This window comes from Seriola dumerili, unplaced genomic scaffold (genome assembly GCF_002260705.1).
Source record: "Seriola dumerili isolate Sdu_G_001 unplaced genomic scaffold, Sdu_1.0 BDQW01000052.1, whole genome shotgun sequence".
NCBI lineage: Eukaryota > Metazoa > Chordata > Actinopteri > Carangiformes > Carangidae > Seriola > Seriola dumerili.
Genome location: NW_019174307.1, coordinates 17,397,765 through 17,425,193, shown reverse-complemented (window position 1 = coordinate 17,425,193; position 27,429 = coordinate 17,397,765). Strand labels below are relative to the sequence as shown.

The 27,429-nt window shown below is 40.8% G+C and overlaps 1 protein-coding gene across 2 annotated transcripts in view; it reads right to left on the bottom strand.

Annotated features, from left to right (window-relative positions):
• The window catches only part of itgbl1 (integrin subunit beta like 1), a 41,413-nt gene that overhangs the window by 12,747 nt on the left and 1,237 nt on the right, over positions 1–27,429 (bottom strand). The window contains exons 2-8 of one of the 2 annotated variants that reach the window (XM_022740462.1): positions 23,841–24,043; positions 16,205–16,351; positions 14,544–14,666; positions 13,000–13,140; positions 10,357–10,497; positions 8,015–8,161; positions 683–799 (exon numbers count right to left, since the gene is read on the bottom strand). In XM_022740462.1, coding sequence (XP_022596183.1) covers positions 683–799; positions 8,015–8,161; positions 10,357–10,497; positions 13,000–13,140; positions 14,544–14,666; positions 16,205–16,351; positions 23,841–24,043 — 1,019 coding nt within the window. Of the gene's footprint in view, positions 1–682; positions 800–8,014; positions 8,162–10,356; positions 10,498–12,999; positions 13,141–14,543; positions 14,667–16,204; positions 16,352–23,445; positions 23,581–23,840; positions 24,044–27,429 lie in introns of those variants that run through there. The other variant, XM_022740463.1, reaches the window with a different exon arrangement.

Here is a 27,429-nt window from a genome sequence, read left to right as displayed (position 1 = left end):
GCAAGAGCATTCAGGTATTCTTATCCTAAAGCTCTCGTCCTTTTCGCCATGAATCTTGGTTGCACGAGCGTTTCAAGCCAGATTGATTGGTTTCTGGAAGGTTTCATCACTTACATCATCTGCTGTATGACCACAAATTGCTATGTAAGGCTACCAGTTCTGCTCCATTTGTTGTCCAAGTGTCACTCAGAAACATGTCACCCAGCGAGAATTTTCACAACACAGAGCTTCAAGTCCTGCTGCCTGAAATCAGCAGACGGAAAATTACACATTTAATAGTGTCAGTGTCGAGTAATTATTAAGTCAAATGAGTGTGAGTGGGGGAAGGCACACCATCCGAACATGACTTGTGTGACAGGACCGGACCAATTGTGAATGTATGTAATTCTAAGTATGAGAAAAGTGGGGAATGCAACAAATTCTGTTCCACTTCAGTACAAAGCCTCTTTGTACGAGTGGTTCTTGCATGACGCCCACTGTCTGTGCAGAAAAATGAACACAACTTTAACTTCTACTCCTCGACTCTATAGCTACAGCTTGAACAGTAATGTTAAAACATAGACTTGCCATCTGTTTGTCGCCGTGTTCTGTCAGATCCCTCTGTTCCTCACACAACTCGCACAAGATTTGTTCGTTGTGTGTGTGTGTATGTGTCTGTGTGTGTGTGCGTGTGTGCTCTTACCTCCGCAGACCTCTCCACTGATGTCCTCGCACTGACGGTCGTCACACTCACAGTTTTTGCCATGAACACGACTGTCCCCAGGTGGGTGGCAAGTACACTGTCCACACTGGCACTGACCTATAAAAACAAAAACAGAGGCGTTTTCTCACATCTGAGCAGTGTTTCATAGCAGAGCTGTGTTTTTAATCGCTGTTCAGTTGAATACTCATCTTGCTTTTTCCTTTAGTGTCTCATATCAAGTTTTTACTTTTTCTTTTCAACCCGTAGGACAGTTGCATGATTTGCATTCCCTTAGTAGATGAGTTCAATAACTGATTTTTAAGCCACACGGACTTCATTTGCCCGACAATATTCCTTCAAGCCACATGGTCAAATCTTATATGTAAATCATTCACTCTAATAAACACTCACATGGGCTATACACCCACACACACCCACACACACACACACACACACACACACACACACACGCACACTCTTCAAGATGTTGCTATCCCACTTCAATCAGTGAGCTGCCAGTGAAGAGGGCCACAGGGAAACGAGCTGAGCGAGCATGCAGGCTAATGGTGAAACTCATTAGAAAAACATCATCTATTCTGAACTATCATTGGAGGTGTGCAGCATACCTGCTCATTGATCATTTAACCAGCTTGCTCTGAGGTATATTAATTATGGGTGTAGTGTATGCTATAGTCAGATATCTGGAGGGTGAGGAGGGAGAAATGTCTTCTAAAATGCTAATTACTGGCTTGTATTACAGATTATTATTTTACAAGCTAACTTGTTGACGTTGCTTCAATAAATTGTTCTTAAAATGTACTTAACGGGGTCACTGGTTCCTCTTTGATGATTTCAATATAATAATACATTAGTAACCTTGTTAATACTACTTTGAATAGAGCTCAACAATGACATTGCATAATCTGAGGCATCACCATGAAATGTGCATTTGTCTCGCCTGCTCTATAGACAAGGACACACACAGTTGGATGTGTTTTAAGTGTTCCTATTCACTGATGCTGTAGACAAAAGACACCCAGAAGGGCTACAAACAGGTAAGCTGGCCACCATGAAAGATAATTGCACAAAGGGAATTTCCCAGCTCAGTGAAGACAGATGGTTAAAACACAGTATACTGAGTGCCTCTCTTTCTCTTGCCTCCTGTTTTTATGTTTTTTCTGGGCGGGGTATGTCCTTCTTGCAAAAATCGTTATTCACTCTTGTCAGTGTTTTCCCTGTTTGTAGCCCTGCGGGGTACATTTTGCGTTTACTGCCAGTAAATAACACCTAAAACATATCCATAATGTGGATGTTACCTGCTTTTATCTTTTGATGACTCACTGTGTGGAATTCGAGGCAATAAACAGTGACCTAACAGGGCGGCCACTTGACTGACAGCTTTGCCTAATGTGTTGTCCAAGTCACATCACTGTCATTTCTTCTGACCACACACACACACACACACACACACACACACACACACACAGACACACGCATACACAGCCTAGCAACCTCTCTTCCTGCTTCAGATATAACATTACCACCATCTGCTCTGGGGACTCAGTTACCCTAGCAACCAGTGATGTCACAACACCCTGCCTTATTGATTATCTCTGTGGTCGTCAAACCGTCCATAGCAGTGGCATTGTGTGCGTTAGTGTTTGTGTGTGTTGATGTTTAATCTGTCATCCTGTCTAAGGTGCACAACACTTCAGTGACAGTGTCACTTATAGACGCTGGCCTGAGACAATTCTTAATGTGTGTACAAACACAGGGCAGGTGAGGGTGTGGCAAACTCATTTTTTTGTAATTTTAGTGAGCAGATGTGAGAGCCTCGTCATGTCGCATCTCAGCCTAACTGGAGAGGGGCTCGAGCAGAATGAATACACTGTTAAATGGATGAATACTCAATCACCAAGTGGTAGGGTAGGCTTGAGTAATGGTCAATCACGTCAGCTCATCTCATTCCTTTAAAAAGCAGCAGGCAGTTTCCTGAGGGGCTGGGAGGAGAGTCCACGCCAGCTTCTCCCGTGGGAAAACTGCTTTTTTCCAACAGACGCAGAGTCCCGATTTTCTCTCCTATTGGTGTGCACAAAATTATATTTAGAAGACTGATATTCAGCCACTTGAATTTATTGATTTTCATTCAGCTAGTCATATTTCAGTATGTTTATATGTGCAAATACAAATACTACAAAAGGTGAATTGTTTGTTTAAAATGCTTACATGGCCACATAAGCTGACAGCATCCATAATATTTTCATTTCCATAAAAAATACTATAGATTTTCCAGAGAGGATGCTGTTTGGAGTTTTACTCGTTCTAAGAACATTAATGGATACTCCTTGTGATTTGTAATGCATAAGCCTGAAGTCTCTGTAGAAAAGCTGGGAGTCTCAAAAGTACAGAGGGTTGTGTACTTAATATTTTACAGCCAGGTGCCATGTCTGAGCTTTTAATTCAACTTTCCACCTTGTTTAAATTCATGCACAATTTCTCAGGGCTTCAAATTCAAATTAAAGACTGCAGATAGAATATGGCTACAGGGACTTAGTCAACTTTATGGGAGAGCCTCATACATTCTGCAGTAGAAATAGATCAGCCGTTAATGTAACTCACACTGAAACAGTGTTTTGATGGGCATTTAAATGTGAACTTCAAAGATTCAAAGAGAAAGCTTTTATCTTTTATGTGATTTTGGAGATGTGCCTGACTCTTGTATCTAGCTTGACATTTGTCACATTTTCAGTAAAGTGGTCTGAACCCAGTGGAAGTGCACTCCCATTTTCATGCCAGAATCAGCGCCAAAACTGTGCTTCACTGGTTGATCTGCATAAACACAACGGCAGCTGTGACATTCCTCTCACCATCGAGCTGCGAAACTAACACACAGACGCAAGCGCAAAATAAGCTCTTGCATTGCACTTACATTTTGCACTCCTGCCATCTTTGAGCTCGGACTAAAACAAAGCTGTTTGACTCAACAAAAACTGTTTGTTGCGTAAAATCGAAATGTGTTCACTGATATCCTCTGCATGGCTTCAAACAACAAGTTTTGGAAACAGCTAGTCCAAAAGACTTTCACAGACTCATTACCTAACACTATGAATTGACTGTTTTAAAACCACTTGCCTGATGTCGTGTGGCAGCTGCAATGAGTCCCGCACTATACCAAATCAGATAGCTTTATCTGTGCCATGTCTCATCCTGTGGTGTCAATGAAACCCTGCTAAATGATCAAATTCCCTCTCAAAATGATACTTTGACCTCATTTCTACCATTTCGTTCAAGAATATGTCACATTATAGAAGCTATAGACCCATTTCACTGGGTCTTTAACCTATATCAAAATTCAGAATATCTGGGTCTCTGCTGTCTCGACTATGATCATGTTCTTAATCTTTTTAAATATTATTCAGGTTGGTAGTAGAATAATAAATCAGTGGTCTATCCATTTATTGGTTAGGTATTGTTTTTTTAAATATCAACAATCACACAGTAAATGTCTATTACACACCGCTCCTCAGAAAGCAGAGAAAGGAATCCCGAGAATCAGCAGAAAGATGTTGAAAGCAGGTGTTTCCTTGAGGAAATACCACAGTATAAAGAATGTGCTATCCACAAGCGTCTTGCCTCCACCTCTCAGGAAGAAAAGCTCTGAAGCTGCTGTTTCAAATTTCAAGGCTTTTCCGCTCAAGCTGCCATCTGTACCAGCCGCATTCATCCATGCCTAAGTGATTTTCTACGTCTGTCTCCTTCACTTTCTCTCTCTTTCTCTCTTACTCTCCCACCCCGCTTCCTGTCTCCCTTCATTGTGTTTCCCACAGACCGTCTCTCTCTCTCTCTCTCTACCTTTTCTTACCCCTCAGATCTATTGCCATTCATCGAAGCCTCGCAATGAACTCTGTTACACTTGTTTGGTTCGAACTGCTGTGATCTTCCAAATACTAAAACACTCAAATGGGCATCCCCGGGAAAAAGAAAGTTCGGTAAATAAAACCACACATGCACACATACACACGCCATTCTAAACACCCAGGTATGCATGCACACACAGTCCCTTCCCCTTTATTACGACCATGACTTCCCCCCTCTGTCTATCTGCACAAAGTCAGTAAATGGCACGTTCAGATATTCCCAACTAGTAACAGAGGAGGAGCTGACACAAAAGTTTCAACATAAATTGTTGGCCTCAGCGGACATTAAAAATTCTGATTACCTAAAATAGCTTGTCTCGGTTTTATATATACACACACACACTATATAGGCTACACACACTAAAAATCCTAATCAGAATTAATTAATTTAGGCGTATGCACAGGAAAATATTTATTCAACACAGTATTGAATAGTATTGTGTTGAATAAAACCGGCCCTGAATTGACAGGCACGGCTGGAAATAAAATGCAATTTATAAAAGGAAGAATTTATGAATCCCATTAATTGTTCTATTGCACAGGGTAATTTAAAGTTCCATTTTGTTGCAGCAATTGGAGATAATTTAAAGGTACTGCTGGAGGAATTAAAGCTAATTAACTCTCCCAGCACAAGTTAATCTTTGCTGTTCCATTATGTGAGTGGGGGGGGGGCACCCATGCCTTCTCAACCCTGTTGCTGTGGAATTGGTTTGAGGCCGTCAAGACCAAAGTCTGCAATGGCACAGACACAACATGTAATGAATAGTTGATGTATTCAAAGGACACCAGATTGGTTCTATTTTGAGAGCATACTTTGCATTGTTTCATTGTTGGCCAATGGTGATGTTGACTTGTTAATGTAATTGTCTCCGTGGTAGCAGCCATGCCCTATGTGGTTTCAGGTGCCCAATCTAATCAGCAGCTTTCTCTGCCACGGGTGTGAGGGATATCTGTAAGGGGCCGCTGTAATAACACAAGGTAGGCTACAGTCCACACATCCTCTCTTTTCGTTCGGAATAAAGCAGCGGTTGAGAGGCTGCGGGCTCCCCAGTGATTTCATCCGCAGTCAAATGAAACAGGAAATCAATGCTTCACATTAACCCCTGATAAAACTGCGGAGCCCTGAGACCAGGCGGGTTGTGTCCTTGTAGTATCGCCCACCGGCAACTACATCATAAAGCTGAATCACTGTGAGACCTACAGAACACAGCAGACTTAACTGTACCTTTGCTACTTGTACAGAAACACTGCCAAGTATTCTCCAGAAAACGACAACGCTGTTCAGGGCAAAATGAATGGAGTAGAGGGACACTGAACAATGGCCCCATGCAGCACTGTACAGCTGATTGATTAAGCTTGCTGCATCAGTGTAGAATATAGGTACAAAAGATACCTCTGAAGACTCTATAATGTGCACTGCGCATCTACTAGGCAATTTATCTTATCAACAAATGACCAAAGCATATTTTGGAACAATGCAGGTTGTCAGTCAGTTTAAGGGCAACGGTAATATGACCATTGTGCTTTGTTAACTCTGGATGAAGGCATGGTGTGTATCTGGCCAAGCTAGACTGTAATTTTGGCTTTGCTTTTTATTGTTTGGCAAGTCTGCAGATGAATTAACTTGGGGCTATTTTCATTTCAAGAGGGCTGTACAGTAGATGACTGACATTTCTACATTCGACTGGATAAATGCACCACTTGCTTAGGCTCTCATTTATCTTCACTTCTGATTTTCAAGTTGAAAAAAACATTGCAGTTCCTAGAACTTTCTAGAAATTCCTCCTAAACTACCATGCAAAATCAGTTTCGTGGTAAATCAGAGGTAAACAAAACTCTTACAGTTGCACAACAACTCTGCTCAGTCTGTTCTTCCTTCATTTTTTTCTAAGGCGCTGCTTTGTCACTGGATATCCTCTCCAAACTTGCAGGTTGAACATCCATATCAACAAAGTCACATATAACCTGTCCTGGGTAACAGATGCCATATACATATAGGTAAGATTTCTTTATTTTCTTATTATCACTCTACCAGGCTGTATCTACCAATTGATCCACAAAGCTCCATTTTTGTTCTTGGCTTCAGCTTCACACAGTTTTATTGTCCCCAGAGAGACGACAAACATCCTGCAGCTTGCTATCCCTTCTCAAGCTTGGATGTTCTTTCTTCGGCTTCTTTTTGGGATAGCGATATCCAAACGTCTCCTTGGAAACCTGACTTTAAGTGCCATATTTTCTGGTTTACTTGGCTAAGAATGTGTCTTCCCTCATGATATTTCAGTTTAATTTAACATCCACCGCATGTAAAGATTGATCAGTCCAGCTTTGTGAAAGGTGACTAATTTGTTTCTCCCTTTGTTGGCTGAGAATTCATTTGTAGTAGTTCAGTGTAATCTTAATTAATGGTTTGAGGGTCTGTTGATGTAGCAGCTAGACAGTTAATGGCCTGCATGTTTTCCCCCAACTATTTAAAAAATGTTTTGGCCTCACTCCACCAATAATGAAACCTGATCAAACCACACCCACACAGTCCTGATGACGCAGATTGGTAAAGTATTTGAGTTTTTAACTTAAGTATGTTTTTCTCTCCAAACTGAATTCTTTTTTATTTTGCCATGAATATTCAGTTTTATAAAAAAAAAAACATCAATATTTAAAACCAAGTTTTCAGTGTAAAAATTTTAGAATGTAAACAGCAATACACAACTTCCACTATATACACATAACAGGCAGATCCGGCATAGGTAGCGAGGCAGAGCACATTAGCTTAATAGACCTAAAATATAACACTATACTCCCACTTTCACCTTACTGTCATCAATCAACAGGCTCAAGGGTGCATGACTGAGACAAGCACAACCTGGACCTGTGGTTTGTTAGCATGGGTTTCCAGTGTTGCCTCAGCATTAGTATTAAGCCCAACATTTGGAGAATCCAAGAAAACAAACCTCCTCTCTTCAGAAGTACCACTAATGAAGCATTCAGTCGCCGCAATAAATCTAGACAGATTGGCCCACAGCTTGTTCTATTGAGAGAGCTGCTCCAGCCAAGGCTCACATTGCTGCTAGCAAACAGTGCCCTTTAATCTCACACACGCACATAAACATGCCTTCATATACATATGTATGAGCACGAGTGCACATCATTAAACATAAAACTTACAAAAAGTGAACACACATCGCAAAGCTGTAGCACAAACACATACATGCATTAATGCATATGATATGTATGACACTAAAGCACTGCATGGCTTAGTAAAAGATACTATAGCATTTGATTGCTTGGCACCCTCATGTCTTTAAGTATGGATTAAGAGATGGCCTGGAAATGGCCTATTTTATACCAAGAGGTGAGAGCAGAGTACATGTCTGCTGCAGTAACCATGGCAACTGGATCAAATGGGAAGACCAGGTACCTCGTCCGAAGCAGGGCAAATTGGACGTTCCTCGACACTTCTTCAGACTGCTCTCCAGAGACAGCGAGCAGGACAGAGGATGCTCACACTTCTTCCCTGCCCATCCCTCCTTGCAGTCACATCTGCCACAGTTGCACTGGCCATGACCTGCCAAGAAGAAAGAAGAAGAGGCGGAGGAAGCAGAGAGGTGAAACAGACTGGTGGCTTTGTACAGAAAAGAACGGTACTGAGAAGGGGAAAAAACAGATGGGTGGACAGGTTATGGAGTGGAAAAGAGATCAAATGGGAGCTGGTGTGAGAAGAGGGAGGGAAAGAGAGGGAGAAGCAAGGGAGGTTGTAAAATTAACAAGGGGCAGGACATGCCAGAGGTGAGAAGATGAGGTGTCCTTAGAACATCAGCCATCCTAGCAACTGGATGACCAGCATTGACTTGACCTGGTCTGAGCAGGGGAATAGAGAGAGAGAGAGAGAGAGAGTGAGACTGATGAAGAAAGGTGAGATTTAAAACATTAAAATGAGAATTGGGTCCGCATTCTCTCAAACTGTTAACAATTTACATGAAGATATGCACCAAAGAACTGCTGGTTGTGTGTGCGCCAGGATGTTAAGATAAATCCCTGGTACAGAATTTTTTTTAGTTTAATAAATGATAGGCACAGTGGTAGCATTCATCATATTTTGTTCATTAATTCTTTAGAGAAACACGGAAAAGGTCATTCCCAACCCCTCCCCAGTTTACTGCTAAGTTATATGGAAAAAGTATTAGAAGCAGATGGTGAAGCGTTGTTGGTGTTTGGTAAGTGACAGGAACTACTGCTACTCAAAGGTGAAGATCAATACATGTGTTACTGGCATAAACAATATTAAACACTTGTACATTGTAAAGAACAAGACAGTTCTCTTTTAAAGCAATAGTTTGACATTTTTGGAAAAATGCTTATTCATGTTCTTTCCAAGAGTTGGATGAGAATTTCAATAGGCTTACCCCTCTGATGCTAAAAATGTAGCTGGAGCCAGCAGCCAGTTAGCTTAGCTAAGCATAAAGACTGGAAACAGTGGCTCCAGGCTCTGTCCAAAGGTAAGAAATCCGCCTACTAGGACCTATAAATCTCACTAATTAACATGTTACACTTTGTTTAATCCACACAAAAAGAAGTGGAATAACTATAATTCGCCATTTTATGGGGATAATGTGCCAAACTATTTCTTGACTAGGACTTCAGGAACTGGTGTCAGCTAATGGATACACTCACCAAGCACTCTATTAGCAACACCTGTAAACCTGCTATCACATGGCAGCGGTGTAATGCATAAAAAACACTTGGCATCAACTCTTTACAAGTGCGGTGAGCATAAAAACATTTCAGTATGTACAACACACTGAACCTTGAGACTGATGGGCTACAACAGCAGAAGACCAAGTCGGGACAGTTGAAGACTTCTAAAACATAGATGTTTGTGCATCTTTTCGGGATAAAAACTTCTGAATCTGACTATAAGTGCCATTCTTTCTGGATTACTCGTCTCAGCTTTGTGAAAGTTGAGTAATTTGTTTCTCCCTCTGTTGGCTAAGAATCTTTGGGCAGTGTACATTTGTAGTGGGGCAGTATAACCTTAATTATTTGTTTGTATGTGTGTTGATGAAGCAGCTGGACTGCATGTTTTCCCCCAGCCATTTAAGAGAAAATGTTTTGGCCTCACTTTACCAATAATAAGATTTTGGCTGTTTTACTACTGCACAAGAATTTACATATATATTTTTTAATGAACATAGATGATAAAAACAATGTTGTTACTGCTCCACATGAGTTTCTTAATCCAATATGAAACACTTACAAGCAGCTACGGAGAGATGCTTGGTTTTTGTGTTGCTCAGGGTTTTGTTTTACAGGGGTTCGGCAGGCCCATTTTAATCCAAGCTCACATTCACGGACTAAAAAAATTAACTATTTTCTTAATCAGCTTCTTACTATGAGTGACACGGCCCTGTATGAACACACAGAGATTTCTGCAAAAGTTAAAATAGTTTTCGTTATTTCTATTAAGGGGATTTCTGTCTGTGCGGTTCTGTCTGAGCACAGTGAGTACAGTGAGTATCTTCGTATTCCCCCCACATCCATACACAGATAAACAAACAAACAAAAATAAAAGAAAATAAGGTAAGCAAATAAAGAGTGATGTCAATCTTCTTTTCTATCTTTTGGCAAGAATGCAAATAAGCTTATTTCCTAAAATCTCACTATTCCTTTAACCACTTTTTAAACAGGACTCAGGGTTACCATTAATGTATCATATACAGTTATGTCACAGTGTTTTTTTTAATCTAATAACAGGATGCTGACCTGAGCAGAAGTCATCGGTGTATCGGTCGTAGGTTGCGTGGCAGTTCCTCTCATCGCACTCGCAGGTGTCTCCATGAATATCTCCCCAGTCGCCGGAGGGATCTACATCATAACAGTTACACTCCCCACACACACAGGTACCTAACACAACCACACAGACACATATACTGTGAATTTACATTACATGGCTTATCCATTGTCATTTCTTTTCAGCAGTAGAGTCCAAACAAAGCAATCATGTGGATTTAACTGGGAAAATAACATACAAAACAGAAAAACAGCAAAATCCAACTCATTTGTCTTTGACATCTGTCGGAGATGTGGGTGGGGGTGGGACAATATATGTTTTTACTTTAGCAAAGGCAGCAGCCAGCAGGATAAATACTTTCGCCTTCTGTCTCATTTTTCTTCTTCTTTTATCTATGTGTCTGTCTGTCTCTCTCTTTCTCATTTGTTTAACATCGGTGCCAGGGCATCAGCTGAGCAGCAGCCAGTGGAAATCCCATTTTCTCTTATCGGCAGTGACAGAACATGGGGAACCCCAGGGGAGCCAGGCCAGCTGGCAAGCCTGTGGGCTGCGGCTGGCGCATGACCGGCCCCTGGCACCGGGTTCGGTCTCCCTCACCACCTCATAACCCTGGAGCCCCGGATTTTTAGAGCCGTGCACTTTTATGTCTGCCACAAATGTCACAGCTTTGCTTCACCAGAGCGTATGACAGCACCTGCACTAGTTACTGCTCAGAAACGTTCTATAAACACTCTATAAAATTAGGAAGCCGTTAGAAAATTCAGTAAAAATCAACCTCCCTCTCCACACTGAAGGGAACTGCTTCTTCCCCGTGTGTCTCATGCAACCATATTATCTCTGATTCAAATTGTTTTGATCAAGAAATCATATATAGATGCACGTATTTAGCCTCTAGCGGCTGTTATCATTTTGACAGCATGCCAGTTAGTGTATTATTATCTCAACCGAGGAGGCTAGGTGAACCTAACAGATGGAGGGGCTTGACAGTTTGCTGGAATGAAACAGTTATCAATTGGGTACTGTCAGTCAAATCATTCACTCATTCATTTCAGAGTGTGAGCAGGAGATAAAGGTTACTGCTGAGCAAAGGAAACAGAGAGAGAGAGAGAGAGATATATAAGACATTTTACAGTCTCATACAAAACACTTCACATCTCTACATCTATACAGGATGATGAAATCAAATCAACCCTCTATTATGTAATCATCTTCCTTGATCCGTTTGCCTATAATCACCGGGAATTATCTACACAATGCTTTAAAGGAGGATTAATTCAAAATGGTTGCACGGCACATAGGGACGGGAACTGAGAACCGTTCTCATTATAATCAGTAGCAAATTGTCTAACTTGCAGGGATTGTTTGGCACTTGAATGGGGCAGAATGAAAAGATGTTTGGATGTGTTGGTGCATTTTGCCAAACCAGGAGCTGGGTTGACAGTACATGTTTTTGACAGCTTACAGTACAGCTTTGCTGCATTTTCCACATTTATAATTCACCTCACCTAACTAGTAGTTCCAGAACACTAGTGATTTACTCACAAATATGCAAAATGTATTGGTATTATACAGTGATTTACAAGCTTTTAAAATTACAGATTTCCTGTACATGCTGTGATGTTTGCTCTAGCTTTTAGTTTTAGCTGAAGAATTAAATTAATATATAAAAGAGTAAATAAAGAATTTGATTGATAACAAGTACTTTTGTAAGAATCGGAAAACACTGTCAAGCCACTAGAGCAAGAATAAAAAAATGTGTTTAGGTTGAGCCAAAACCAGGAACAATACATATTTGCTCCTTTTCCAATTGCAGACATATTTCCTAACTCTTGGGATCGTCTGGTCTTTGTCTGCCCTTTTCTAGACTAAAGAGGAGTACAATGTGCCATTACACCATGAACAGCCTCTCGATGGTTGCTCATGCTGTGTCAGCTGTGCACTTAACCATAAATCGCAGCTCTGTGATGGGGCTCTGTCCATGTAGCCTACCATTTAGCCCTACCACTTAGCCAACCCTCAGCCAGTCCACTGTGATTAATTTTAGAGAGCTTTTTACTGAAACCCCGCAGGATCACTCGAGCTATATTGAAGCTATACCCTGAAATAACCTTAATCATCCAGCTCCACATTGGAAATAATATTTCACACATAGACCACATATTCCACAAAAATTATGTAGGATCTTAATGACATGAGAATAGCAAAAACAAAGACCCAACAAACATTATTAGTAGAGAGGTTTCTAGGATGTAGCACAATGTTGGAAACTAAAACAGATCCAAAAAAGTGTCTTTCTTCCTCTTAATGATCTTAGACAACAGATGGGAAATTAACTTAACCCCATTACTATATTTGTTTCCTGTTTCCAAGCAACACAATACAATCCATTGAAATTGTAACTGTGATAAGGTGGATTGTAATGAGTGTTGAGGCTGTAGTGACAAACATAAAAATACTTGGCCATACTTATTCAAGTATTAAATTGCTTTGTGAATCTATGGTAATATTTACATTTAAAATTTGCTAGAGTAATTTAATATTTTATAAATAATAATTAAAAAACTAGAATCCCAGAATACCAGGGATGTATACTGGTTTGAAGCAGGTAAACAGACCTCTGTTGCTGCAGATTTTGCCATCTGGAGATGTGCATCTCCGCTTGCTTTCCCATGGGCTGATATCACACTGGAATTCACATTTGTCTCCATGCCAACCAGCAGCACAGTAACAGTTTCCACAGTAACACTGGCCATGGCCTGGAAGCAGATCAGAACGCACATGCAACAGTTGATCAGTAGGTGCTACAGATTTACAGTTGTGTAAACAGATTTCACAGATTCTTACTAATTTAAATGTACAGGTTTTAGTATTTTAAAAGGGGCGTGTAAATACAAAACAACAATTTAACTTTTTTTTTTTGCCAACCCAAACCAGAGAAGATGCCCTCTTTTTTCCAAAATGATAATTTCTTTAATCAAATTTTCGTGTCACATGTTTTACAAACAATACATGCAAGATTGATTGTATCTGCATTTATTTGTTTTGCTTGACAAAACTGACAAATTAAGACAACTGATGTATTTCTTACAAAGACCTGATAAGCAGCAAACTCAATAATTTGTTTTTCAGAATTATATTATGAATGGCAAATTAACACAGACAAGCACACACTGGAAAACCTGTGGGGAGCCCAGATTAGAGCATAACACCATCAAATGCAGGAGACACGACAGGTCAAACTATGCTAATTTCCAATTAACCTTCATGGACATGTGCAGCTGACATCTTTTCTCATTTCAAATTGTATAAAGGGCATTATGTTGATTTAGAGTCTGGCCATTCAGGGCTACATGTGAGAAATAATGTTTGTGTGGACCTGAACAAACTAACACTATTCAGAGGGCTTGATTATTAATCTTCTCATCTAGCTAGCTAACGAGTAAATTAGCTAGTTAGATGATAAACACTAACTCCACGAACAAGTTAGAAACTGTTTCTATAGCAGACTTTTTAATGTTTGTACCTGACTTGTTTGAAAATTAGAACTCTACAAAAATACTATAAATATGTATTTAATGACTACATACAGTATGTAATGCCAGGTTAACTCAGTGCTGTGTAACAATGCTAAAAAGACACCCGTTGATAATCCGTCTAGAAAACATAAATGAGCAGCTGGTAGAGCCAGTTAGCTTTTAGTTCAGAGTTAAAGGTAAGAGTTATGAGTTATTGTTACTTTTTTCAATTCATATCTTTCACTTTCCAATTAAAGCCAATTAAAAGTCAGACAGCCTAAACTCTATAATCTGAGACACACCACCATTAGCATGTTGAGAACTTGACAGGCCTCATGTGCCTAGTTACAGTTGCTAAGCTATGGTTGAACAATTGCTGTTCAGGAGGGGGTTAACTACACAGTAAATCAACATCAATATTCTCAAAATTTCAGACAGCAAATCAACAAATTGTGGCAGTATTCCTTTAAGCAGTCGTTCAAATATAGAACTACCCCATTGATAGCAGCTAACACATGATTCAATAGGTCAGCCAAGATAGAGTGACAAGGATGGGTAGTCCTTGAATAACCATATGTTAAATTGAGGTGCCAGTGCTGTTTTGGGGAGGAGTGAGAGTGTTAGACAGCGGCTGCGAGTCATACCTCCACACACCTCTCCAGTGTCCTCATCCAGACACTCGTTGTCGTCACACTCACAGAAACGTCCTGTCACCAGACCCCTGTTGTCCTTATTGTCACACATGCAGCTTCCACACTGGCAGGTGCCTATGGAAGATATCAGCTTTAGACACAGTTTAGAGTAAGGTTTGTGGATGTGTGTTGTGTGTTCACAGTATGAGGTAGTGGATAGGAGGATGTGTGTATGTTTTGATGCAGTGCACTTTAAGAACAAGAACCCAGCTTGTCTGCAGATGTGCTCTGGAGGCACCGTCTGTGCATCATGTGCCAACAGAGTGCTGTCGGACTACTGAAGGTGTGTTTGTGCGTGTGCGCATGTGTGTGTGTGTGTGTGTGTGTGTGTGTGCATGTGTCTGCTGGGGCTTTTAAAAATGATGCGCTATAGGGACAGAAGGCTAGACAACTACATGCTGTGAATAAATCTGCAATTCTACACGCTCAAACAGGCCACATACTGTACAGTACATGCTTTCAGAGACACACACAAGCTCACAAGCAGACACACAAATACACGTTTATCCTTCATTTAGCTGGAGGCATTGCGGGCCAGTGGTGAGGTTAAGCCCAGGTGGGTGAGGGGCTGTCAGTGTGTGGAAAACAACCTCAGCCCAGACATCGCCTCACACTGTGAGTCTTCAGTGTGCTAATGCTTAATCATGTGTCCACAGAGATAAAAACACAAACTGGGGCTGTGTGCATCAAATATGCTCTGGCTTGTGAGAGTTAAGACCAAAGTGAATTATCAATACTTAGGCTACTTACACTATTGTTAGATCAAGATGTCAATCTTCTCACTGATGCTCCTTCATGCATTAATTTATTTTATTTAATGTACCTGTGTTTGTTAAAGAGAAATTGTTCATACTCATAGATGTGTGTGAGAGCAAAGAGATCACAAGTATCTGCCTTAACTGTGGAATTGTTGTAAGTAAAGGCTTTATTATGGTTAATAATAATTATGTTTAAGCGACAATTGACAACTTTTTTTACATTATGAAGTAAATGTTGATTCCACAATGAAATGGTTATAGAATAATGACACAAATGGCATTTAGATTGGTTCCCTTACAGGAAAACGAATAGAGAATAATGCTTTTGTTTTCCTGGGTAGCTATTGGTAGCTTTCCCCAGGTAGGGGAAATCGTGGACAGTGAGACAACCATAACTGTGGAAACTCTAGCCAACAAAAGAAAAAGAGCCTCGTTGCCAGAAACAAATTTTTCAAACAAATAACAGTGACCTTGGTGTGTGGTGGTGAATCATATTATATTCTTCTTTAAGACAGCAAGAAGCGCCAACATTAATACTACTTGGAAACCCTAGGGGGGAAAGTTGTCTATTGCCACTTAATAATATAATATATATATGATATATAATAACTCATACAAATGTATCAACTACAGACTTGATGACGTATAAGAAAGTGAGTAAGACATTATTAAAAAAAAAAAGTTGTTGACTTTATGTAAGTGCTGTGTGTATACGTATGTGTCTGTGAGAAAGCAATGCTGGTTGTTTGTCTGACGCAGGTGTTTGTTCATGCTTGAGTGTCTTTTCTTGCAACTGCACACTAAGACTCGTTATTTGTGTTCGTGTGTGTGGGTATGCGTGTGTGCTCGCACTACCTCTGTTGGAGCAAACCACCCCCTGTGGATTCTTGCAGAGCTCTTTGCTCTTCTTGCTGGGTAGGTTACACTCTTCCTGGAACTGGCAGGCATCTCCGAACCAGCCCTCATCGCACTCACACGTCCCACAGTCACAGTATCCACGGTCTGAAGGGAAACACAATGGACCACATGCCGTTCATCACTTCTGAAATGCATTCCCATCACCAGTGCTTCAAATCGCCCTATATACACAAGGACACACATAAGTGTTTTCTTAAATGAATATGATGGCATTGCGTGAGCAGGAGAGTACTGGAATAAGAGTTATAGGATTCATTGGCCCCTTGACTTTTAATTATTATAACAGACCCATTGTACTCCCTAGTGACTCTCTTTAATGTATGTGAAATATTCTACATTTCCCTTGAGATGCATAAATGTACATATAGCGAGCCAGCAGGCATGTTTCCATTATATGTTTCTGTTTTATTTGCGATACAAACCTTTTTGTTACAACATTTCAGGATGACATACTGGCTTCCGCTTCAAGCACTGAGAGAGAGCAATACCATGTTAAGTGTTCAGGGGACCTACAAAGGCAGTTTGGCGTCACTATTTCTCATCGTTCTGATGGCCGCAGTGAGCAATATGAGAAACAGGAGGAATCATATGATGCAAATGAGGGCTGTTGACAAGTTATTATAAATGTTGCTCCTATTGCATTTAGCAGCAAGGGGCCTTGTATGTCACATTCAATCATTTTCCTGACTCGTTCATCATGTAAATGTGGTGTCCTTTTCAAGGACTATCCATCAGTCATTAACAGCAGGCAAGTCCCCTGTCTCTTCTCATTATCGATATGTCTCAGGGGACACTCGGGAACAGTTACCAGGAAGAGAAGAATATGGAAAGTGCACCTCAAAGAAAGCTGCTCCACAGGGACTATACACTTCTGAGGAAGATAAATTGATTTAAAAAAATAAATAAAAACTTCCAAATATTTGTTGTCATGCAAACTGTTAAAATGAAGGTGTTAAATTAAGACTGTACTTTCTGCTGGCAATTACATAATAAATCCTACTGTGATAATAGGACCTTCATCTATGTACAAATAGAGATTTAAAAAAAAAATCTAACAAAGTTCAACATTTAATAGATTTGTTTTTAAATCTCATGAGCTACAGATAAACTTGCAGTCTCTTACTTGCTCTCTACACTACATGTTTTCTTATCCAGATTTACTGTAGCCCCTCTGGGAGCAGACACTGTCAGACTGCATAGTAAAATACAAAAACAGTCATACACATCAAAAACAAAGTAATTTCCAGTAGTGATTACTAATTCTTGACTGTTGCATTAAAAAAAAATCTACTGTAGACTCCACTCTGCACAGATTTATGGGGATAATCTGAATAAAATAAAAAAAAATGTTTGTTTATTTTTGATTTATCATTTAAGTTATTTAATTATTTTTGTCTTTTACCAGACGATAGCTCACCCATAAAACAAAATTAGATTAAAGTGTTTCCAACTTAATTCAACACACTTATAAAGTCACGGCCACCCACTAGCTCCCGTTAATCTCTGCTTGACAATCACTCTGACATATGAAACGGCCTCTGTGTGTCTGTTAGGCGAAAGTTTATGTGTGTGGGAAGGTGGCTGTCTGTTGACTGTTTATCTTTCCTAGTGCTCCCAGAGCCGTAATTCTCCATGGCTTTGGGGTGTCAGGGTCCTTCCTACACTCCTCCAACAGACACACACGCCCAGCCAGTCAGGTCTCGACCAGTGCACGGATACATCCAATGAGGGTCGGGGAGACACGGTGCATCAGTGGCAGTAATAACAGGTGATGTGGCGTTACCATGATTAACTGCTGACAAGGAGAGGACGGTGACTCATGCAGTGCGCTAATTTTGGATTTGAATTTAGCTCACCCCTGCTTAATGATCAACCAGGTATAATACTGACAGGGAGATAAACAAGGAAATAGGTTCGAATGGAACATAATAATCCAGCAATCTTTAATAATTACTGGTTAAACGCATGTGCCAAAAGTAATTTACTCTCTGTCAAAGGAAAATACTTATATCATTAACATTTCAGTAACTCTTGGTGTTATTCTGAGATTTCTATTATAAGCAAACCTATAAGGCAAAACATACATCACATACTGCACGTCTAAAAACTTCCTGAGACTGTCTCTATACTCATTTATTACTTGCAGTTGATGTTTCCTCTCCAAATGACATTTCCCCACTTACTTTGTTTGGATCACATTCCCCATAACATGATACTCATTTCACTGAGTAATTATTGCTACTTGCTTTCCTCTCCCTGTGGGTTGTGGAGCGTGAAACGACAGCACGTCAGCTCGTGTTCGCTGGAAAAGATCTAGGAGACACCTGTCTCAGGTAATAACTCATTCTCTGCATGTGCTGTCCTCGGGACGAGGAACTCCCGCTTTCATCCTTCTAGTTTCTACAATTCTCCACCAAGGCATTCAATTGTCAACTTGGGTGAATTCATAACCTCATAATACCTTGAAAGGTTTTTTTTTTTAATTCGCTCTGGCCAGCATCACAGGTTAGTGCTTTAGATTCCAGCTGCTAAAGGGAACAATGGAAATATGGTGCAAACAATCAGGTCTACCTTTGGGATACAACAAGTACTTACAGCGTCTTTAGAAGCACAAGGTGAGACAGAAACCACCCTTGTCTCCCTCAATAATAGTTAAACAGTCTCAGCTGCTTCTCAGTTCACCGGCAACATCAGCAGTAGATGATCTTTTATAACCTGTGTGTGTTAGTTTAAAAAATCCCCCCAAAATTCCCACATTGTTACTCCCTAACTTCACATCTTGTCCCCCTCTACCTGCATATGTGCATTGGTATGTACTATACTGCAAATCCATTCATACAAAACAATGACACAGTAATTTAACAAAATATCTATAGCAAGAATGGCCATAATAAAAAGCATTACTGATCACAGCAATGTAGAAAAACTTCTTCTCAACTTCTGGGTCAAAATTGTCCTTTACTAGTAGACTCGGACAGACTTGAAAGGCTTTTTTCTCCTTGCAGCCCACGCTGGAATCATTAGGTGACTCACCACACAGACACACTGCCTTGCAAAGCTCAAAATATCTAAGTGAGAGCACATCAAAATATGTGCTAGAAAAACAAATAGATGAACAATTTAATGGGCTGTAATGGCTCAAGGACTGCATTCCACTGTGGGTCCTGAAAAGCTGTTTTTTTTTTTCTTCTTCTTCTTCTTTCTCTTTAGGAAATCAACAGAAATGATGCATTTCACCTATTATTCACTTTGGACAGACTACCATTAGCGAGTTGCTCCCGTGATTAGTTTATATAATCTGTCTATAATGTGTCCATATTGGAAGCAACTTCATAAGCTTATGTTATACTGATGGAAAAGTGCATCTGGAGGAGTTTGATTTGGAATAGCACTGGCCAAACTGGCTTCTTATGTGCTGCTGACATAAAACCCCCTTGGGTGGGATCTTCTCTGACTCTGGCAGGGGGCACAGAGGCTAGGGGCTGAGCCAGGGAAAGAACAGAGGCTCTGAAAACCCATAGCCTGAGAGAGAGAGGGAGAGAGAGCGAGAGAGAGAGAGAGAGAGAGAGAGAGAGAGAGAGAGAGAAAGGTAGAGAGTCTAAAATGTGTTCCAACAGAAGAGAACCCAAAAACAACCATCCACCAGGTTTTTCGCTCTCATGCTTGCACCTCCCCAGTTCAACTGCTCCTTTGAGATAGGGTAAGGAGGACACACATATGATATAGTCAGAATCATGATCGTAAAGCATCAGACGGTTACAGATTGTTCTGGACTGCAGACTTGCCTGGCTCTCTGCCTCAATCCACATAAGTGGTTGAAGGGGGATGGTAGCTGTTACCCGAGATGGGGGACAGAGCCACCGACCCGCGTTTGATCAAACATTTTGCATTGCTGTATTAAGAGTCTTGGATAAGGAAAACTCAAGTAAACGATTCATTTTACTCCAATTAAGACTGAACTCAAAGATGATTGCTCACTAAGGGATTCAGTCTTGATATAATGGTTTAATTCTACTCAATGCTGTAACAGTAATTACTAACAAGTTGATTACACAGTGTTTTATCAGTGGGACAATGCAAGCCTGCTGCGCCCTGGGCCACCCTCTGTGTCTCTGACAATGGAAAAAGACCATACAGTAAATCACAGAGAAGCACAGCCTGTCTCAACCCAAACCAGAAGTAAACACTTTGCAGGGAGAGAGAGAGAGAGAGAGAGAGAGAGAGAGAGAGCGAGAGAGACGCAGAGAGCAGAAGTGAGGGGAGAGCGATCTTACGTGGCTCATTCAATGAGGGAAGAAAAAGAGGGGAGGCTGTGAAAAAGAGAGTGGAAACTTTGACACGTTGATCTTCATTTATGACAACAGGGGAGTTATTACAGAGGGTTAAATATTCTACTTGAAAACTTCAAAAACGATCAAATGTTTAGTTGTTCTTGTACTGTGGCTTATTTTCAGAATTGAACTGAGGAAACAGAGCAGGGAGGTTTAAACACAGTTGAAAACAAACAGCAGACTGAAATGACAGGAAGGTTTTTGCACAGTTGGTGAACAGATGTTAGTCCAGGTCATCAACCCGTTGCTCTGCTACAATGTGGGACGTACCGGAGGGAGGAAAAACACGTGAGTGACAGCGCCAGTATTTGTGTGAATCCTTAGAAAATAAACACTTAAGATTTTTGAGGTCTATTACAAAACCTTCAATTGTATTGTGCTAGAACAGATGGTAATGTGCAGTATTACTGTCCACAGGTCACATAGAAAAATGAACAGGGTATTAACCAGAATGCTTTTTGCCATCCTGTTAACCAATCAGTTAGTCCCATCATGCAGACAATTCATGACGTGGGTGAAGCAGCTGCTGCTTTTAGAAGTACCACTGTAAATTGTCATTTCTAAGTTTGATATGCTTGATGTCACAAAATCACAAAAAGGAGTGCTGCTAACTATTATTCTGGTGAAAATAATGCAACTCATAATAAGAACATATTATGGGTTCTGTTGCTCAGAATAAAAAGCCATGGAGACATATTCATTTTCTTCTAATCATTTTTGTAAATGTGCTGCTCCCATATGCTTCTATAATGCAGTCCATCCCAGCATGGACCGGGCAAGAACACCCCGGGCAGTTTCCTGTATACATCTATATACAGATACATATACAGAGCTTCCAGTTCAGTTGACCTGCATGACTGTTGATTGCATCCATTAGAAACCCATGCAACAAAGGGAAAGACCAATGGAACTGAGGGAGTTTTTGCTCTGTGGTGACTGATACTGTGCAGTCTTACACATGAAATAAAAATAAAATAAAATAAATGAAACCAGAATTAAATGGAATTATTTCACCTGGGTTTTCTTCAACATGCCAAATGACAACAACGTTGACAACAACTCAACCTATAATTTAAACATATTAGTATTTGATTTATATTGGCATATTGCTCAGACATAAATTTATATAATGTATCATCCCCAGCTTCTATGTCCCGCTCGACTTGTTGCTCTGACTAAGAGGATGGGTATGTGCTAATTCAGAGCCCAATGGTAGTCTCATGAATGCCGTCCAAGGTAAGAGAACCAGTCAATGCTGGAAAAGCTAATGTTTTTGGAAAGGAAAAACACACAGTTTATCCCTAAGGAGAAAAATCTATTGGATCTTATCAGTGGGCAGTTGTGAGAGGCAGAGATAAGGGAGCCGCAGGGAGAGAAATTGGCTGCCGATCTCAGACAGCAGACCATGCATGCCGCATGGGCCATTGAGCAAAGGGGTGGGTGTGGGTCCGAATTTATCTTTCTCAGCTCACTCACTAGCCGTTATGCCTCATGCACTATATGAGAAGGCTGTAATCCATGTGGTGCCTTGGTGGGGGGGGGGGGGGGGGGGGTGGGGGGGTATTCTCAATATGCTTTGAGTGTAATTGTTGGAACCTATATACACATGGACATATGACTGTGTGAGTATGTGGCTGGTTTTGTGTGTGCACATGAGTGTTGTGCTGGGAGAATCATTGTGAGTGTGTGTGTGTGTGTGTGTGCAGTGTGTGTCTGGGTGTGAAAACCCATTCCTCTTCTGATGCATCTAGGTTCCATTTGCAGACTGCGTACCAGTGAGTGAAACCCCATTATCAGGCTGAAGCAGGGCCTTCTCACTCCAGACTGCTGAACCATAATGAGCTCCTCACAGCAGCCAACTTGTCTACCCGAATAAATCACTCTACCCCTCACATGCGCACACACACACACGCACGCACACACACACACACACGCACACATATCTCCATTAGGCCTGTTCTGGATGCACACATAACTCCATCAAACCCTGACACTCATAGCCCAGTGACCATAGTGGACACAAAGATGAGGATTTTTTTTTTCTTCCTTACAGCAACATAGAGGGATCAACCTCTCACAGCTTTCAGGATAAGCACCTCAAAAAATATCTCCTAAGTCCAAACCAAAACAATCTGTTAAAGATAAATGATAAAACTGAGTGCAGGGTCAGATGATAATCAATATAAGCAGCCCCTTTCATCACTTGTAGTCATTTGATTATACAAAAATAAAGATTACAGCAGTCCTAACAAAAGCAACATCACAAAGTACAGCAGCCAAAATGACCATAAAGTTAAATCTACACCTAAAACACTGAACATTGTTGTCTTGACGAAGGCAGAATTTACTCCAGGACTGTTGTATTGGACTGCATTAGTTTTTGCTGTCTAATAAATTAGCTTACCTGATTATGTCCAGCCTGCTCAATAAATAACCAACTTCTTTATTTTCTCCATACAAATAGCCTTGTTGTCAAAATTCTGTGTTCTTGTAAAGTTGGGGCACCGTGTTGTTGAGTGTCGATGCCCCCTCCACTATTCTTTTTGAGAACTTGTAAAATTTCAGGCAACAGGCAAAGTTCAAAGCTCTACCTCCCAGCAAAAGCGAATGCCTTGGTAACATTATGTGAACCAACCAGCTGTCTATTACCACCGAAAGCCTTTGAAGTGCTGCCAAGGTGATATGGGTTCTCAAATACACAATACCGCACCCCTCGGATTCGGCATAAAAGACAGAAATGCAGATGAAACTAAATACTCTAAATCCTCTCCAAGTCTGTGAGGTACATGTTTATTTATTTGAAATAGTATCAAACGAATGGGATATTAAAAGCTTAAATAAATTTACCGGGTTTTTGGATTACACCCTTAAGCTTTCCATTCTTCCTTGCACCTGGGTGAAACAGACGGTAAACATCAGCTGGAGAGCACATTTGCCAAGCTTCTCTGAAGTGAGCCCACCGTAAAGAGATCTGCTGCATCACTTACTGACCCATCACCAATAACCACACCCAAGTAGTTGAAGATATGTGGAGCTGTGTGCCTGTACACAACTGCAGAGTCACATGGTAGACATTTTAAAAAACCTGGACAATCAAACTGTTATTGGACAATATGCCAATAAAAGACCAGAGGACGATGTTATAACAGCTTTGACACTTTGCTATAAAACCAAACCATCTAGTTATGTTGTTTCACTATGTATATATATATATATATATATATATATCATTGTACACCCACCATTGCAAGTTTTCCCGTTATGTGCTGCGCAGACCCAGTCGTGGCATTCGCAGCGAGGCCCATAGAACTTCCCCGGATCGGAGGCCACGCAGATGCAGATGCCGCAGTCACATTTGCCCCTCCCACTGCAGATCTTGCCATCAGGTGTCCGGCAGCGGCGCAGGGATGACTCTGTGGATAGTTTACACACACCACCCACCTGTCTGGGGAAAAAAAGAAAGAAAGATCAGTTGTTCTGCAGCTTTGGAAACTTCTGAGGTCAAGGATAATCAAGTGGTCAAGTGTGACACCACCTGTGTCTGTTTGAAATACAAAATACCACAGCTGAGCAAAAGTGTTTTCACTCAGATGTGGCAGAAATGTCTTCCTTCATATATCAAAGAGGACTTATTCAAGATGTTATAGTGTTTTTAGTATGAACATTTAACTCATGTTTTTTCCCTGTGAACATTTGATTAGTATCTAGCTGCAGGATCATTCCTGTTTCATTTTCATTTACATATAAATTTGAACAATATATATAAAGCAATTGCATTTCAATTAGACCACACTGGTTGCTTGTTCCTACCCTTGGATATAGCCCATAGGAGAGTATCAGCGGCAGATGTACTAGACCTTGGTCGTCATGGTAACAATAATAAATACATAGCTAAGGTTGTGGAATGGTCAAGGTCTGAGTAGGTTTAGGAAAAGATCCTGCTTTGAGTACTTTCTCAGGGTTAGAAGACTTTCGTCATCATGGTTATAATAATTAACACACGGTTAAACAACCTCCTCCTGTATTCCTCCTTTGCTCCTGTCATAATTACTACAGCCACTAGAGGTTGCAGAGCAGTGAAACGTAACTATTGCTCGTAATAAGGCGTTGGCGTAGACAACCTATGGGGTCGTTGTTTTACACCTCGCTTGAATTTATATCAAGACACACACACACACACACACACACACACACACATGCACACACGCACACAAAACAGAATGTGGAGGATTAAGCTAATAAACCAAATTGCACAGAAACAGCTTCACCTTACACGGAGCAGACTGCAGCAGCTGTTCCTGAGCTTCGTTTTGACTCCATGGGGTCTCTCAGTGAGATTTGTTTCATTTGGGCGCTGTCTGACATTCTTTTTCTATTCCTGCCCTCTCTTGATGTTGGCCAGCTGTCCAGTTTGGGGAACAGTAGACACGTTTCAAACAATCAGCAGATAAAATGTTCCTGACACTCCCAGGAAAATCAAATACAGAATGTGTGTGTTCCATGTGTCATGTTGAGGTTTGACAAGTTCTATTTCACACTGGCTTCACCCGCTGATGGCCTTTCTAGGCTTGACCAAACTCCTCTGTCAAGCAGCACACTGAATTTTGAATGTATCTGCTAATCAGCATGAGCCCTGGTCCTTTACCATGACAACATGACATCCAACAATCCGACTGCCTTCCACCGTTTCACACTGTCCTGTCCTGAGGCTCCAGTCTCGGCTGATCTTCATTAGGATTGCTACGTCTGCTGTGAGCTTGTACTGCTGGTGTCAGGGTTGTTTGGTCTGCAGGATAATTCAGCCGCAGCAACATGGGACTTGAGGTAATGTAATCCAGAAGATGGCAAGAAAGACAATGATGGAAGAAAATGGGGATCGTCCCATTTCAAACTTCACTATCACACTTACTGCCCCAACCTGAATGCAGGGAGTGTGATGATCTCTCTTCTCCTACATTTAAACCTGGAATCTCTTATTCTGGCACTGAAGGCGTGTCTAACTGCAGCTTGTTTCTTAGTTAAACTAAGAAAGTGGGGCATGTTAAGTGTTGAAGGCCTGATAACTGCCATTGCTGATGGCGTCTGAAAATGAATTTGCATTTTTTGTGACACTTTTAACTGAATTTTAAAGGATGAGTTCCAAACCTACTGTATGACTGAGGAGACATCTCCTTGGCCATCTCTTTTTTTTTACCATTAAAGTTGTCTTCAGACAACACTGTAGCTTAAACCAGATCTAGGCATGTCAGCCTTTTCTCTTGTTTGTTTTTAATCTGGCGCTTATTTTTCAGCAAGACATGTATGTATTTCACCATGTACTCTCAAAACTGTGTCCCTGTCAGTCCCTCAGTGAGTTTTTCCTCTATGGCAAGGCTCTGTCAAAGAAGCCACTGAGGAGATTCCCTTAAACTACTATCTATTAAGACAGCTTTGTCAGTGGCATTGACCTTGGCAATGTAGATGAGCAGTTTGTGCTCCCTGTTGGTTCAACTGACCCGTCTGCTCATTCAGAGTGATAAAAATACTAGTAAGTCAAATCCATCTCTTGTTTCTAAGAGCAACAGGGGTTCTTTTATGTCGGGGACAGTGCAACTTAATGCATTTTTCTCCCTCACTTGGGAAAGAAGAAAAAAATTGCTGCACGGTTTTAGTCCACCCTGTGTGTGTGCTCTGTTGTGTGTTATAACACACAGCCCCTGTGAGAATGAATGTAGCAAGGGCTCGATGTTGATGCCACTCATTGCAGAGGGCCATCAATATTCTACCCTCATGTGAGTGAAAGCATCATCGACGTCGTCATCATCATCATCATCATCATCATCATCATCATCATCATCATCATCATCCTCATCATGACTGGGAGAGCGTGTATCTATGAAAATATTGGAGCTGCGTTTACGCTTAGTAAGCTACCTACTTTTAGGGCTGTGACAAACCAAGTTGACAGTAAGGACTGAAAAGCTGACAAAACCCAATTAATGCCACCTCACAACATTTGTTCAAAAATGCACATGCAAAGTCACGAAAATGAATTTGATCAAAACTAAAAGAGTTAAGCTAATGGCCACCTGAGCACAGACATGCACTTTCTTATCCAAAAGACATCATGGGAAAACAAACGAAGCTAGAAACGCTTCCACATCACTGAATCTGACTGAACAGCTTTTCAAACGCTTTAAATGCAAATTGAGAATAGGTTGAATTAAAAGCCACTGTTACACGTTACTTTGCTTTGAACTGGTATCATTAAAATGGCATGAAATATCAGAAAAGCAGGAGCCGAATCCATATTGTTCTTATCTAATTTTCTTATTCACTTTTCAACCTTTAAAAGACATTAAATAAGGTTTTTTTCCACCAGTACTGTTCTGTGGGTGGCTTAGTTTATCTTGGTTTAGATTAATTTGTTAAGATAAAAAGAAATCTGTAGAGGCTACATGAAGATGAGGATGAGGCTGAGGATTTTTATAGTGTATGGGAAAAGGTCTCTGGCCCCCAAAGCATATCAAGTGACCTTTCAATATGCAAAAATCAACCTGTGGTGATCCTGGGGGCTTTTTTTGTCCCCTGAATCACAGGGTTGATTAGAGGGCAAAAAATAGGTTAAGAAAAATAAAGCTAATATATTGTTAGCCTAGTATGCAGATGTCGTGTGGGCTGAGCATTACATGGACATGTCATATAGCACTGCTTGCCTGTGCTCATAGCACTGACGTTACAAGGCATAACCTTCGTTGCTGACTGTTTCACACCTATGATTTTTCACACCGTCAAGTTGTTATGATGACGTAAACAAACAAGTTAGAGATTATTTGGGATATGTATGGGGAA